We start from the raw sequence: 16,130 nt of genomic DNA, 5'->3' as shown, positions 1-16,130 counted from the left end.
TATTATTCCTCATCAGATTTTGAGCGAACGCAAGAGAAAGAAAAACACAAAAGGGGGAAAGAAGGAAGAGAAAGACAGTACAAACAGTGACAATGAAAGAAAACAGGGATGAAAAAGCACCAGCAAAAGTGAGATAAATGGACAAGAAGTGTTTGGTGGTAGATGAAAGAGGCATGAGGTGGAATCAAGACAAGACCACTTTGGTAATTTGCGCCCCAACATTCTATAGTGCTAGCCATTTGCTTTGGAGCAAAAGGTTGGGCCCTGGCACTTATTAGTTTCCAAATTTAGCTCTGCAGAGGCGGTATTATGTGTACGGCACACTGTCCTTGTATGGGCCACTGCACACCTTTGAAATTGTGTGCAGGTGCAAACAGTGCACCGTATTACAAAGAATGCTCTGCCCCTAGGGCAGCTGCAAACTGGCACTATCCTTGGGGCAGTACATTCAAGTGAAATACAGAGGGGCTGCTTGAAAGCCGTTCCATGTTTCACAGCGCAGGCAGCATAATGCCTGCACTTTGAAACGGGGAGAGAGATCAACTTGCAGGTAGATGAACTAAGTGATTGCATCTGCCTGCGGGGGGTGTATGGAGGGACCTTGGACTCCCTTTCTACCCTCCAGTGAGCTGCCTTTAGGAGTAGCACAGAAAGTGTACCAACTTTTTGTGGTGCACTCTCTGATCCTCCTACGGGCATGTTTGCTTCTGTGCCCGTGTTCATAATACGGCGCTGGCGTGGAGGCAAAGTTATTCCCTCATTGATACGGGCAACGTTCTCATGCAAATTAGGAAGCGCCTTTTTATGATGGCACTGGCGCTACATGTACTCCAGCATTATCAGTATTACAGAAGGGGATGCACAGGTGTCTGTGGCCCCTTCTGTAATACCAATGTGCCCCTGGGGTGCCAAAGAGGGCACATACGTCCTGTGCGCCCCCGGGCCACAATGTATAATAAGGCCCCAGGTATTCCTACTCACCAACTTTATCAGGGCAGGAAAAGCCTACCATATGTAGCACTGGATATCATTGATTCAGAGCTTTGTTTGGGCTCATAGATGCAATGCAGGCTTATCACATCTAAAATTTGAATAGATGTACCAGATGCTGTAGTTACTGTTTGCAGTGAATTTCAGTAGATTTTTCATATGCAGACATTAGTGTGCCTTTTTAAGTTACTACCCTGTGGGTCCTATATAAGTTGTTAAGTAGAGGGAACATTAGGACTGCCAAACAATCATAAATGATTTGAATTTTTCTTGTGTATGAGGGTGGGTTATTAGTAGGTTCAGGTAGGTACCTACAGCTAGCAATATTACGACAATCACTTATGAGGACCAGTCAAATCTCAATAAATTAATCCTTGCTCAACCCTTGGCAGCTTGGCAGATGAACAGTCAGGCTTAATCAAAATAGTAAATATGTAAAAGTCACAACTCAATTAAAATCCAACACCAATTTATAACCATGGAGGATATTTTTATCTTTCAAAGGACTCCAAAATAAAAATAAAAATCCAATGTAGGGAACCAGAGAGATGAATTTGTAAAGAATAAATTGCAGTATAGCTCCTAAAAGATGAAGCGTCAACGGCGGCTATCTGGTCGCACTGGACAGAATCAGATCTAAAAGTTCAAGCTGACTGCAATGAAGTGCAGTCCAGATACAGTCCCATGTTAGTCCAGCTGACGTTTTACCTTTTCAATTTTTGAGCCAAGATTCCCGTTCATGGGGGGGGAAGCTCGCCTGGGGCAAGGAGAGCATTGTTGGTGATGGTCAGTGGGCCACAAAGGGCAGGCCGGGCATCATGAATGGGCGGGCTAAAACCTTGTGGTGGCTATCTGGCGGGCAATGCTTGCTGCGTGATGGGACGAACTTTGGTGGCTCGCTCTGATTCTTTGGGGAAGCGGCATGGTTCCTGTGCATACAGGCCCATTCACATTCACAAAGAGCACAAAAGCTTAATTTTAAGAGCTACAGATCCGCCCAAGGGCCCCCGTCCCGAGAGGCATCTCTTGTGGGATCAGGGAACTATTGCAGATAGGTCCAGGATCTGTAGTCCAGTTGGTTCCTGGATCCTTTGGAGGAGATCAGTGTCTTCTAGCACTGGTTAAGGGTTCAGAACCTCTGGATTGCTACTAGGACTCAATCTCCCACAATGCACCTGAGCAGTCCAGGAAAATCCAGGTGTGGTTTGTCGGCTGGAGTAGTCCTCTCTTTGGGCTGTTGCAGGTGGCTTTTTCCAGCACTTTAATACCTGTTGCTGCCCAGGGAGTCCACTCCTATAAGACAGGCACAATCCTCCTTGTGTGGATCCTTGAGAGGGCAGCAGGTGCAGCGGTTCTGAGTGCAAGCCTTCTGTGGTGCAGTTCAAAGGTCCAGCAGGGGAGGAGGAGCTTCGCGCGCACCCAAGATGGTCGCGTGAGCACAGGGCTCCCGGACCCTCGCCACCTCCACTGATTATCCTGTATTTTATCCTGATTTGGACGACGGGTTGCTCATGGCGAAGCCCTGCTGATCACTTATCCGATCTCGAAAACTGTTTTGGACTTTGGGGACCGGAGCTATGGACCTTTGAATTTCTCGGGCCCGCTCATGGTGGTGCCCCGGGCTATGTTATCTCTGCCAGCCGGCCAGTAATCGAATAACAACGGCTTCCTGAATTCGTCTGAGCTCGGCAGTCACTTTCGGTTTTGATTCTTGTCCGGAGACCTGATTGACTTTGCCTGTTACGCGGCTGCGCTTGCTTGCCCTTACTCGCCTTCCAGCGTTTGACGCCGGACTATTGTGGCTTTGGGCTTGGAGAACGACATCTACTCTACCCTCCTTGGTGCTGCAGATGCCTCTACAGTAACCATTTTTACCCGACACCAAGCGGCCCTCCTGGGTCCGGGATCTAAGATGGCCACCAGGCCAGAGGGTGAGAAGCGCAAAACCAAGCCGGGTGTCCGAGGTGGCGCTGCACAATCGAATATCATGGACAGGTACACCCTTACTAAAGGATCACCGGGTGCAGTGTCTAAACCTTCGACCGTGGCTCAGGAGGACCCCTCGATTGAAGAGGAACTCTCGTTACGAGACGTCATGGGCGCCATTTCTGGAATGAAGGCTACACTTGGACAACAATATGAGGCCTTGTCCCTCAAGTTGGATACGGTCGCCATAGATGTCAATTTGATCAGGGCGGACCTGGCGAAAACGAATGAAACGGTCGAATCCCTTGATATCAAGACTTCCAGCCTTGTTACCGATGTCTCTGATTTGCAAGCTGAGGTCGGGAATCTGCGGAAAGCTAATGACTATTTCTCCGGGCGGCTGGAGGATTTTGAGAGCCTTGCCAGACGAAATAACGTTCGCCTGATTGGTGTGCCGGAAAAATCGGAGGCTACCTCGACGGACCTCTTGGTGGAAGACCTGGTGCTGAACCACCTGGCACCCAAGGGTCTTAGTAAGTTTTTTGCTGTCGAGCGTGCACATAGGATCCCTGGCGGCACGCCTAAACTAGGTGCCAACCCACGTCCCATCATTGAGAGGATTTTTAATTTCCGGGCCAGAGACGCTATCCTGCAGGCATCGAGACAATCTGGTCCCATCGCCTTCGAGAACTCCACGGTCAGCTTCTATCCAGACTTTACCCTAATGGTCCAGAAACAGAGACTGGGGTTTCAAGGGGTTAAGAAGCGGCTGAGAGACAGATCCATGAAGTACGCTATGCTCTTCCCGGCTCGCCTACGTGTGGTGCATAAACATCGAACCTTTTTCTTTGACCATCCTGGGGTGGTGAGTGACTGGCTGGATTCGCTACCTATGGATCAAGAACATTCCGAGGGTTTTGGTCAGTCGGACCGTGCGGAAGGAGGCCTGCGGGAACAAGAATAGGGACCAGTATCGGTTCCCGCTCCCCTATAGTTGACTTTCAGCTGTGGCTAATGCCGTGACATTATAGTTTGCATGTATTTGGTCCTTTTGGGGGTGGGTGGGGGGTGAGTGAGTCCTTCTCCTTCTGGGTTTCTTTTCGTAGACTAGTTGGGTGGTAGGGCGACAGGCACACTGCAAGTTTATGGGGCTTTTTAGTCTTTCGCAGGGGTGCGGGGTGGGGGGTGAGACGGATAGGGCATGTTTGGGGACAGGGGGGTTTTGGTTTGAGTTTTATTGTTGTTATTTGCAAGGTGAAGACGATACGAACTCCTGTTTTTGGATGTTGCTTAGGATGTGGAGCGGGGGTGGGGCTGGATGCCGGGATGGGGGGTAGAGGACTTCGAATATTGTGCTGGAATGTAAACGGGTTGGGAGACGGGATCAAGAGGGGTGTAGTGTTGCAGTTGTTGAAACGTTTGTCTCCTGATGTTGTTTTATTACAGGAGACGCATTTGCTCGGCAACAAGTGCTATGCTCTAAATAGGCGTGGCTATCGTCTTGTGGCGCACTCCGGCTTCACTTCGGGCTCTAGAGGGGTGGGTATTCTAGTCCGGACTTCCCTCCCCCTGGCCATTGATGATGTCATGCTTGACGATAGGGGAAGATATGCCGCCATTGTTGGGCGTTGGGAGGGGAAGGTTGTTGTCTTGCTTTCTGTATACGTGCCCCCGGGCCTCCAGGCCACCACGTTTGCCGATCTGAGTGGGGTTATCCTGGGACTTCCCGAGGGCTTGCTTGTAGTTGGTGGTGACTTCAATTCCGTGGTTTCTGGGTTGTGTGATCGCTACCCTCCCCGGGACCTTCCGAGGGCCCAGTCTTGGTTGAGTGGCTTTCTGGGGACCTTGGGGCTCACTGATTGCTGGCGCTTCCTCCACCCAGGGCAGTCGCAGTATACTTTCCATTCTGGTGCCCACGGCAGTCTCTCGAGACTGGACCATATTCTTATTCCCTCTTCCCAAGCCTCCGCCATACAGGAAGTAAAGCATCTTGCAAGAGGCATTTCGGACCACTCTACGATTTGGTTAGTTGTGGATGCGCAACGGGGTTCGGCGGGCCGCGTGGCTCCGATCAACCCCTGGTATCTCCGGGATCCCAAGGTCAGGGCCGAACTGATTAAAACGCACGATCATTATTTTGCTGAGAATGTGGGTTCTGCTTCCTCCCCAGTTTCTCTATGGGAGGCTTACAAAACTGTCATTCGTGGCCAAGCTCTTTCTTTGATCGGCAGCGTCAAGTGGGCCAACCGTGCTGAGGTGGTCCGTGTCGAGGGTGAAATCACTGCTCTGGAGGGAGACTTGGAATCTGGGGTCACCACGGAGGGGCTGCATCTGCTGGAGTTGAAGCAGTATGAATACAGGGCTCTGGTCACGGATGCTGCTAAGGAAATGGGAAGGGAGCAACAGGGACGTCTATATGATATGGGTGACAAAGCTGGTAAGCTGCTTGCTTGGCTGGATAAAAGGGAGAATGCAAGCCGGGTTGTTCCTGTGATTGTTGCCGCGAATGGAGAAAGTTACACTGACCCTGTTGATATTGTTACACGCTTTGCCGAATACTTCCAGGAAGTTTACTCCCCAGTGTCTGATAGATCCGAACAGGACTCCCACTTGCTTTTACGGAATATTGCACTTCCCCGTTTGTCTGATATTGACAGGATCGCTTTGGATGTGCTGCCTACTGTGGAGGAGATTGCTGCTGCCGTCCGTTGGGTCCGATCTGGCAAGGCGTCGGGCCCAAATGGACTTCCCATTGAGCTCTACAAACTTCGCCCAGATACGCTAGCCCCGCACTTGCGCTTGATGTTCCTCGAATCTTTGAAGGTGGGTTCCCTCCCCCATGACCAAAGATTGGCCTCTATAGTCGTTATTCACAAGGAAGGAAAACCACGAGATCGCTGTGCCTCTTTTAGACCTATCTCGTTGATTAACGCCGAACCTAAGATCCTGGCCAAAATGCTAGCTACGCGTTTGGCTACTGTCATAGGGGACTTGGTTCACCCGGATCAATCCGGTTTTATACCGCATCGCAATACGGCGCTTAATCTTCGACGTTTGCATGGCGTCCTAGCGCGAGCTGGGACGTTGCGTGAGCCCGCCATTTTGGCGTCTTTGGACGCCACTATGGCGTTTGATACAATAGAATGGCCGTACTTGTGGGCGGTTCTTGTAAAGTTTGGTTTCGGTCCGGAGTTCATTAAGTGGGTAAAACTGCTATACACTGATCCCATGGCTCAAGTAGTTGTTAATGGTCGTGTCTCTGCTCCCTTCACACTTGGCAGGGGTACGCCACAGGGCTGTCCTTTGTCCCCGCTTTTGTTTGCTCTCGCCTTGGAACCACTGGCGGCCTGGTTGAGGTGGGAACCGTCTCTGAGGGGCATTAGATGGAATTCGGAGCTTGAGGACCGTGTGTCTCTCTATGCGCATGATATTCTGCTATATCTGACGTCACCTCGAAAATCCCTCATTGTTTTGTTTGATGTCTTGTCATCTTTTCGCAAGAACTCGGGTCTCGTCATTAACTGGTCGAAGTCCTGTATATATGTCCTATCGGGAGACACTCCCCTTCTGCCGCGAGGCTGCCCCATCGCGGTCGCGCGCGACGGATTTACCTATCTAGGCATTTTTATCACTCTGCAGCCTGCTCTGCGTTTTGACCGAAATCTGCTGCCCCCTCTCCAACGCCTCCGGGCAGATGTTGTTGCTTGGGGTAAACTGCCTCTATCCCCTCTGGGAAGGGCAGCATTGTTTAAAATGATGTCACTGCCCCGTTTCCTCTACGTATTGCAAAATACACTTGACATAGTGCCTACTAAATATTTTCGTGAGATTGAGAGCTTGCAGAGGCAATTGGTGTGGGGGGGGAGATCTCGTATTGCTATTGCTAAATTGACACTCCCTTGGTACGATGGTGGTATTGCTCTACCTGATATCCGTCGTTACTATTGGGCGTCCCAATTGGGGGCGGTAAATCATTGTATGTACGGCCCTTCACCGAATCCAGCCTTCGAACTGGACAAATGGCTTTTGCCTGGGGGTGATTACTATAGAGCTCTTTACTCCAGACCTGTTCCCCGAAATGTAACGGGTCCCACCAGGACAGCCGTCCAAGTATGGCGCCATGCCTCAATGGCGTTAGGCTGGACTGATAAATTGACTCGCGCCACTCCACTGTATGCCTCCGATAGACTCGGGTCTCTTTGGCAATCGAAGGGATTTGATAGATGGGATTTGATAGGTATCAGCAAGGTGAACGACGTATGGGCTGGAGGGAGAATGAAGATGTTTGACGAACTGAAAACTGAATACGGTCTAAATGATCGCAAATTTTTTCGCTATGCCCAGGTCCGTTACGCGGTCCTATCTGTTTTCCCCTCGGGCACGGACATACCGGAGGCGTTCCCACTTGAGGACAGAATACTGGACGGGCACGTCCCGGACAGTACGATTTCGCTCATTTATAAAAAATTGATTAATTCCAGGTCCGATCTCTTGTGTCACCTTAGAGAGAGTTGGATTACCGATGGACTAGAGCTCGACGATGAAGATTGGCAGGCGGCGATCTCCTCCCCCAAAGAGGTGGCCATCCCGGCGCGCCTCAGATTTGTGCAGCTCAAAATCCTTCATAGAGTGTACGTGACTGGTCCCCGCTTGGTACACATGGGCTTTTCTGTTGATGGCCGGTGCCGGCGTGGCTGTGGTCTCGTGGGCACATTCCTACATATAATTTGGGAGTGTCCCGAGATAGTGCGATTTTGGTCTCGTGTGCATGAAGTGATGAGTGAGGTTACGGGTGTGCGGTCGGTGCCGGAGGCTAGGAGATGCTTGCTGAATGTATGGGAGCCGAATGACTATAATGTACCGCAGCTCCGATGGGTGACCCTGGGTAATATGATCGCCAAGAGGGATATTGCCCAATTATGGGGTGCTCAGGGACCGCCCAGGGTTCGGCAATGGGAACAAAACATGGATTGGTGCATGTTCAGGGAAAAAACTGTATATATTTCTCGAGGTACGCCCCGTAAATGGGGGAAGATATGGACTCAATGGAACTCTTACCGTGGCGATATATGTACCCCCCCTCTCCCGGAATTGGATATCGAACTGACGTCCGACAACCCAATGATTCCTCCAATTGATGCTATACATTGAACCGTTGAACCGCTGTTGCTCCCACTACCCCCCCCACCGAAATTCCTTACTGAGATGTTGTATGACCACTTGTAGACTTTCCCCACTCCTCCCACATGATGCAACCCTGTAAAGAAATGATGTCGTCTTATTTTTCTTTGTTCATTGCACAGTTGTTTGTGTTCTTTAAAATTAATAAAATGTTTAAAAAAAAAAAAAGGTCCAGCAGGGAAGTCCTTCTCCGGATGTTTTCAGGCAGGGATATAAGGGGCCCCTGCAGATCTCCCATATCTATTGCCCATGCTGGGCCTGGCAAGAGAGGTTCAATGGGGTTCACGTTGCCACCTTCTGCTATAACTATGGCATATTTTTGACCCAGAATGCTCCGATCTCAAAAAATCAAAATGGTGAAATTCTCTGCTTGGAGTGCAGGTCTTGCTAGTCTAGCCGACAGGGGGTGGGGCTAATTTTTCCCTACACTCTCCTTCCAGCCCCTCTCCTATTCTCACTAGGGGGGCTCTCACTTGACTAGGGATCAAGGAAATTGGGGCTGGTCTGGGTCCTGTGACATCTGTGCTTCCACCTTTAAAAGATGTTTATCTCCCCAGCCCCCTTCCTGTCCCTGGCTTCTCCAGGAAGCAAATCTCCTCCCACCAAATGGCTGTACTGATTCCGGCCCAGGCCTCTTCACTCCTACTCAGGAAGCAGCTCGGCTGAGGCTGTCAGAGGCTGGGCAATCAGAAGAGGCTTGCACAGGGCTGTTTTAGGTCACTTCAAGATAGTAAGTTCTAAAACTACTTATTTATTGTAAATAATATTTTGCTACTTTTAATTAAGTTGCGAACTACTTCCAATCAAAAGTTAGACTTTATTAAAGTTTAATAACGCCTTTCCATGTTAGCCTATGGAGCTAGCAGCTCTAAAATGGGGGAAAATGAAGTTGGTTGACTTTCCCCCATCAGGGCATATACAACATTTGTATAATGTCCCTGGTTTTTATAACAAGGCACCCTATGTTTGGGGCACCTAGGCCAGACCTTATGGGTGACTTGCATGTAATAAAACGGCCGTTTTGAACTTTGAAAGCACTTTTAATTCCAAAGTAGAATTTGGACACTGTTTTATTTAAAAACGAGCCTGCAAGGCAATACTGGCGTTAATATTAATACACCAGACACCACAGCAGTGCACATTTAAGTGCATTAAGTCCGCTCTAAACCTACATGAACTACCAGGTAGCAGGGATTTACATGTAGTTTGTCTTGCCCAATTATAATTTCACTAAATACCATATACCTTTTAAGGACAGAGGACTGACTGGACCTGACTAGCAGTGCCATGGGTACTTTCAGAGTCAGTAACAGCTAGTATCGATAAAAAAAAAATGGAGGTGATCAGGGCAAAGAGAATGACTTTCTTACGTCATGAATTTATATTCTGACATGTATGATTCTGGTAGGTTACTCTGGATTCTACGATATCATTGGTGAGGAGCAGTGAGTCTGTCACTTCTGAAATGGGCTTAGTAATTAAGACAGAGAAATGAAGAAAATCCCATTGGGTAGTTTTCTATACAAATATTGGGTACCATACACCACTTGTCACCCTCATCAACTACACTCTTTCCGCTTTCTCTCTTTACACACCTAGAGATTGTGCCATATATAACAGGAAAACCACTATGAAAAATAAAATGTGCACAACATTTTATTGGTTACATACACATAAAGACATAAAGTTCATGAAATTAAAAAAGACCTAACAACCAGCTAGATATCTCAAAATTTAAAAAAGTACAGTACATAACAATTAAAATTCCACATAATTAGAAAAACATACTAGAGAGTAAAAAAAAAACAGACAGGTATATTAAGTCTTGACAGTCTACACATCCATTACTACACGATATCACTCACATTGAAAAATACAGTTCACACTTCTCATTGTTCAAACAATGCTGGGTAAATGGATTGTGTATTGATTCGGCGTCGACGCGTTTCGATGGTTCAAAAAATCATTCCATCTTTTTCAAGACCAGTTAATACCTCTCTGTGCTTGTTATATAATTTTTCAAGCATTCACCTATGTAAAAACATAATCACTATTAAAACTACATCACAAAGATATTTTACAACATTTAAACATTTAAACAATACACAATACAGAACAGAGCAAAGACCTGTATAGAGTACAGGGCGTGTAGACATCTTAGAAGACCCATTCTGAACCAAGAAATCTTTTCTTATATTTATTGTTAAACCCCATGTGTGTAATCCCCCTCACAACATTTGTTTTACCCCTTATTATAGGACTATATTAACAAGATCATATGGGTCTTGTACTGACTAATTAAGGCAGAGACTGAAATTGAGTTGTAAAGGTTTCAAAAACGAGTTTTTTACATTTTCAAAAACGACATCCGAATTATGAATTAATTTTTGAAATTATTAAAAACACCAACTTTGGTTGACCTGGTTAACCCTTTTGCAAATACCAATATTTTACAACATATATGAATATGTTTAATAAAAAGTCCACAGTGGACATTCCATGATGATTTCCTTATATTACACATCAGTCAATTAATTGTGCTTTTCGAGAGAATAGAAATACTTAAAATACCCCAAAACAGTCCCAGAATGCATCAATTACATTGATTATACCAACATTTGGGATTACCTATACTGCATTGCTCTCAGTGCAATTTTTCAGTGACATTTATACCAACCAAAAGGCGCAAAATAATTGGCACTTGCCATGTGGTGTAAATGGCAATACAATTTTTTGTCGCACAAGCAGATTCTTTTAAAACAAGACTGGAAATACAAATGCACCAGCACTGGTGCAATGTGTGTATTTCTATCCCGCAATTATTATCTTTGCCATATGCTGGTTAAATTCACTTAAAGTTAATGGTTCAAAGTTTAATTTTCCTGCCTCCGCACCTTTAAATGCAGCAAAATTGAAGATAACTGGGATTATGTACATATTGATTGGCTGTACTCCATTTCTGGGATCATTTATGCTATTACATGTTCGGGACCATCTTGCTTTACTGGGCAGTTTAGTCCAGGAAAAAATTATTTTGGAACATTCGTCCTGAAATTGGTGAACGGTCTGATAACACGGCTGTTCCTCTGACTATAAACAGAGTAGGGTAAATGTGAGTTTGGCAGGCAAGGTACTTACTTGCCACATTTGCGGTGGAGTAGCCTGTCTGCCAGGCACTAAGTGAGGCCCTCAATTGTTTTCATTCATACTGGGGCATCATCAACTCTTTGAACCCTATACCCAGAACCTGAAGAACAAGAAAAATGACCTTAATATTTTTGGGCCTGATTTGAAGTAAGTTTGCAAATGTTTTTATATGCACTACATCTGGGTATCAGCAACTGTTGTAGATTCTCCGGACAACTAATTAGTGTAACCATTTTCACAGACTGAATTATAAAAGGTGTACATTTCTGCATGACGAAATATGACTCAAAGCGCACTTGCAATACCACTAGCAGGTTTCTGGCCATTCATACGGAAAACAAATTTCCTTTTGCTCATGACGAGAAAAAATACACAAGTAGATCAATGCTGGAAATACTACTTGACAATAGTTCTTGAATAACCGTGAACTTTTTGGATGCTTGCCAGCTCAATATGTTTTGCTAATGGATTTACTCCTGAACGTCCAAAAGCACATGCTGACAGAATTATTGTCAATCTGAAAAACATTAATGAGATGTTGCTCTCGCAATTGTGTATACTGGAACTTCCAAGTTCAACTTATATTCACCAATAGTTTTGTAAGCCTTTTCTGAATATAGTGGTGTTGGATCTGAACAATCAGGGACATAAAAACGCCTTTCATGTTCTCTAAATTGTAGCCAAGTTTGTCTAGTAAATTACCTTTTCCATATCAGATTTTCACTCTGTTTTTAACATTACCCTATTCACTAACCGTCTGTCTTCTCTGAAAAAATTAAACATCTGATGGAACGTTTCACCTTGAAATCAATTTCCTTTTTCGGTTTTCATCAATAAGTAGCTTTGCACACCTCAGCTGCTATAGAGAGTAAAGAAAACATTGTTAATTTTCATTATTTTGAGTTGGAAAGTCGTAAATGTCCTCCTATATAGTTGTGCCTCGTTGAAGTAATTTCCGACTTTAAACTCAGTAGTCTTGGAAATGTGAAACCTGTAAATTCCCATGAGTACTCGCATCGAAGCGTTATGTTTTCATATATTGCTTAAGGAATAGACAAGTGTGACTCAAATCAGTGAATGCACAGTTTAATCTTACATTGTCAACCAATGTCAGACTTGTCTTAAAACCTACCTCAAAACTTTTCTGTAACTTCAAATATAGGAAGGTTTTGCTTAGATCTACAGTGTAATTGCACTGACACGTTTTGCAAGTGTTTACGTTCAATGGGTATTTTGACTAAATCTTCTCAACCTGCTGCAAGAACAACACAACTTGTCATATCCAGTAACTCTGGGATTGGCAAACTAATGTGATGGTTATTTTAAATTTTATATTATTACTATATGCCACGTAAATTGAAAGTAGAAATTAAAAAATACACATAGCGCCATTAAACATTGTGGTCCTATGCATGAAATGGAAGGTTTAAATTAATAAAAAAAATAATCATTGCATATTGTTTTAAAAGAATGGTACTTGTGCTTCCTATCCGGCAAGGGTACCTAGAACGAGTATGTAAACCCTTCTTTAATTTATTGCTCATACCATGAAAATGTTTGCTTTTGGGGACAAATAAAATGTACTATTGTCCTGGTCTTATTGTAACCCAAACAACATAGTTTAACTACAGGGAGATGATTAAAAAACACAAGAAAAAAACAAAGAGTAAGGAATGGAAAACAAAAAGCGTTGGCAATGTAAAGTTGTGGACAAGCAGTCATCGCACCGGAATGCACTTCTTTTTAATGATCAGGTAAAATGCAGACACTCTCTTGTGATTAATCCTGAATGTGACATTTACACCTTTATTCATGAAGTTCAGAAAGACCACTCAGAAGACAAATCACAGGTTCATATATTTACAGGGTTTTGATATTTGTGATGTTTATAAAATAAGTAGGTTATCTATATAATGCAACATTATTTAGCAACACCTTTTATCCCTATAATGAGCTCTTTGTAATGTTCGCTCTTGGCGAAAATGTACATTGTCTGTTTGTTAGGTGGGTGCCAGTGGCATATCAAAGATGGTAAGGACACTAAAGCTATCAAAGAAAATAGGCACCCATGTCGGTAGTAAAAGGCAACCTCAATTGAAGTGCAGTGGCACCATCATGTACCTGGCCCTGGTGCCACTGCTCTTCATGCACTAATGATAGCTACATCCCTTTTGGGTGATTGAAATTAAAAACATTATTGTGGAAATGGCCTTTCACGCATGCATATTTGAAAAACAATAGGCAGGTGTAATTGTTCTTAGATAAAAAAATATATATTATTGTTGAGTGCTACCAGTCCACACCAGTAGTTTCAGTGTGCAATAATACTGTCAAGTTACAAGAACTCTAAGAATACAGCTTTTCATCTGGCACAACGGTGTCCTGTTTTCGAGTCTATCACAGTGTTAAATAGTTGTTTTATTTTTGGAAACCAATTTCACAGGTGATTGCTTGTGAGCAGCAGATGGACACCACCTATGATGCCAGATGTGATGCGTGGTCCCTTGGCATCACTGCTATCGAGCTGGCAGATGGAGATCCGCCCTTGGCTGATTTGCATCCAATGAGAGCCCTGTTTAAAATTCCAAGGTACGCGAATCAAGCTATTGAATTTCTGGCACAGTGTGTTGTATTACTAGAGTGGCAGTGGAATGTCTCAGTTTAAATGGAAGTAGTTCAGTAACATAACTGACTCATGCAGAGAAAAAATATCTGCCCGACCAGTCACCTTGATGGCATTTATCATGCAACCTTGTTATGTTTGCCTCTTTTACTGTCAATTAAATATTAGCAATATTTATTATCATTATTGTGACCTATTTTCCTGATGACAGACACCACATCTGGATATTAAATTGTGTATTGTCTTAGCTGCAATTCTTCCCTGCTCGCATAGCTTTGTACGTGCTTTGCTTTTGTTAAAGCTTTTCCTACCATTAACTAATCATGAAGGTTGCAACTAGCTATACCTTAGCCAGGATTATGTAAAGTACTTTTTCTCAAAGTGAAATATGATGATTGATTATTGCATTCATCGCTGCAGAGTTTTCGATAGTGGTTACTGGTCGACTAGTGCAAGGACCTTGATTTACTACCTGGGTAGAATACTGGTGACACTGTGAATTTTGTGAATTTGTGAATTTGTGAGGGTATTTATAGAGCGCAACGTTCGCTCCGGAAGGAGCATCTTGGCGCTGAATTTCCCGGTAGAGGAATTAGATCATATCCTGGAGAGAGAGGAAGTTATATGGCTGCTTTTGAGTAGACAACCTTAAGGCTGTAGATCCAGGTTTTTAGTAATTTTCTAAATTGTTTTTCATGGGTTTGGAGTCTCAGATTTTTGGGCATGAGGTTCCATGCTTTGGAGGGCAGGTGGTGTAAGGTTTTGCCACCTTTTGTCTTCAAGTTACACCTGGCAGGGAGGTAGAGATTATCATGAGAGGAACGCAGAGATCTGGATGGGTTGTAGTGGGGGAATAGTTTGGTAAGGTATAGAGGACCGGAGCCATTGAAGGCCCGGAAGGCAACAAGCAGCATCTTGAAGAATATTCTTTTGTGAAGTGGGAGCCAGTGCAGAGATCTCAAAGCAGCGGAGATGGACGATTTCCTGGGCAACTTTAGAACCAGTCGGGCTGCGGCGTGAAGAACACTTTGGAGTTTGTTGAGCGTAGACTTTTTAGCTCCAGCAAGGAGACCATTACAGTAATCTATACGTGAGATTATTAGGGCCACTGTTACCGTTTTCCTAGAATCCAGTGGAAGAAAGTCAAAGAATTTTTTCAGGGACTTAATGATTCCGAAACATCTTCCAGCTGCGGTCCTGACGTGATGGTCAAAGGAAAGATCGGTGTCGAACAGGACCCCGAGATTCCTTGCAGTGGTGACGGTCTGGGGAGGGGCGGTAGAGTTTTCTGGCCACCAGAGGGCTGGGCAGAAGGTGGTATTTTTTCCTATGGGGAGGATCTCCGTTTTGCTGGAGTTGCATTTAAGATGGTTTAAGTCCATCCATTGGAAGACCGCTTTCAGGCATTTTTTGAGGTTTAGCTCAGCCTTGGTGGAATTTTTCTCCAAGGGTACGACAAGTTGAGTGTCATCGGCATACGATGTTACAAGTATGCCGAATGACTCAATGAGGGATATGAGAGGAATGAGGTAAACGTTGAAGAGGAGGGGGCTTAAGATGGAGCCCTGGGGAACCCCTGATGAAACTCTCTTCTCTTTGGAATGGAATGGGCCAAGGGCGATGGTTTGGGATCTGTCGGTTAGAAAAGATTTTATCCAAGATAGGGCCACATCGGAGATTCCTATATCTACCAATCTGCTGATCAGGATAGCATGAGAGATGGTGTCGAACGCCGCGGTGAGGTCTAGGAGAATGAGGACGACGTTCATTTTTTGGTCTTGAAGCATTTTTATCGAATCCGTGAGTTCTATCAGTGCCGTTTCAGTGGAGTGATGGGAGCGAAAACCTGATTGTTGTGGGTGGAGTATAGTGTGAGCCTCCAGATATTTTTTGAGTTCCTTGTAAACCATTTGTTCTGTAATTTTTCCCAGGGCTGGGAGGAGCGAGATGGGCCGAAGATTGGTAAGATCAGACGGGGGTTTGTTGGCTTTCTTCGTTAGTGGTTTAACTATTCCCTGTTTCCAAAGGCAAGGGACGAAGCCCGTGGAAAGGGAAGAATTAACAATGTTGTTGATTATAGGGTTTACCACATCGATGAGTTGGTGGAGAATTTTGGGGGGGCAGGGGTCTGAGGGCGATCCGGATTTGCACGCCAGGATAGCTTCTCTGGTTTGGTCTAGACTAACCGGAGAGACATTTTTTAGAGTACACCCCAAGGTTGCTTTTTGAGGCAGATTGCCTGGAATTTGGATAGCTTGGGGAG

General features: G+C 45.1%; 1 protein-coding gene across 1 annotated transcript in view; it reads left to right on the top strand.

Moving 5' to 3' along the window:
- The window catches only part of MYO3A (myosin IIIA), an 869,350-nt gene that overhangs the window by 131,797 nt on the left and 721,423 nt on the right, over positions 1 to 16,130 (top strand). Inside the window, exon 6 of the mRNA XM_078662798.1 lies at positions 13,688 to 13,833. Coding sequence (XP_078518924.1) covers positions 13,688 to 13,833 — 146 coding nt within the window. The remainder of the gene's footprint in view (positions 1 to 13,687; positions 13,834 to 16,130) is intronic.

The sequence above is a fragment of the Lissotriton helveticus genome, chromosome 10, assembly GCF_964261635.1.
Source record: "Lissotriton helveticus chromosome 10, aLisHel1.1, whole genome shotgun sequence".
Lineage (NCBI taxonomy): Eukaryota > Metazoa > Chordata > Amphibia > Caudata > Salamandridae > Lissotriton > Lissotriton helveticus.
Note: the sequence above shows the minus strand (reverse complement) of the source record. Positions and strands in the feature narration are given on the sequence as shown.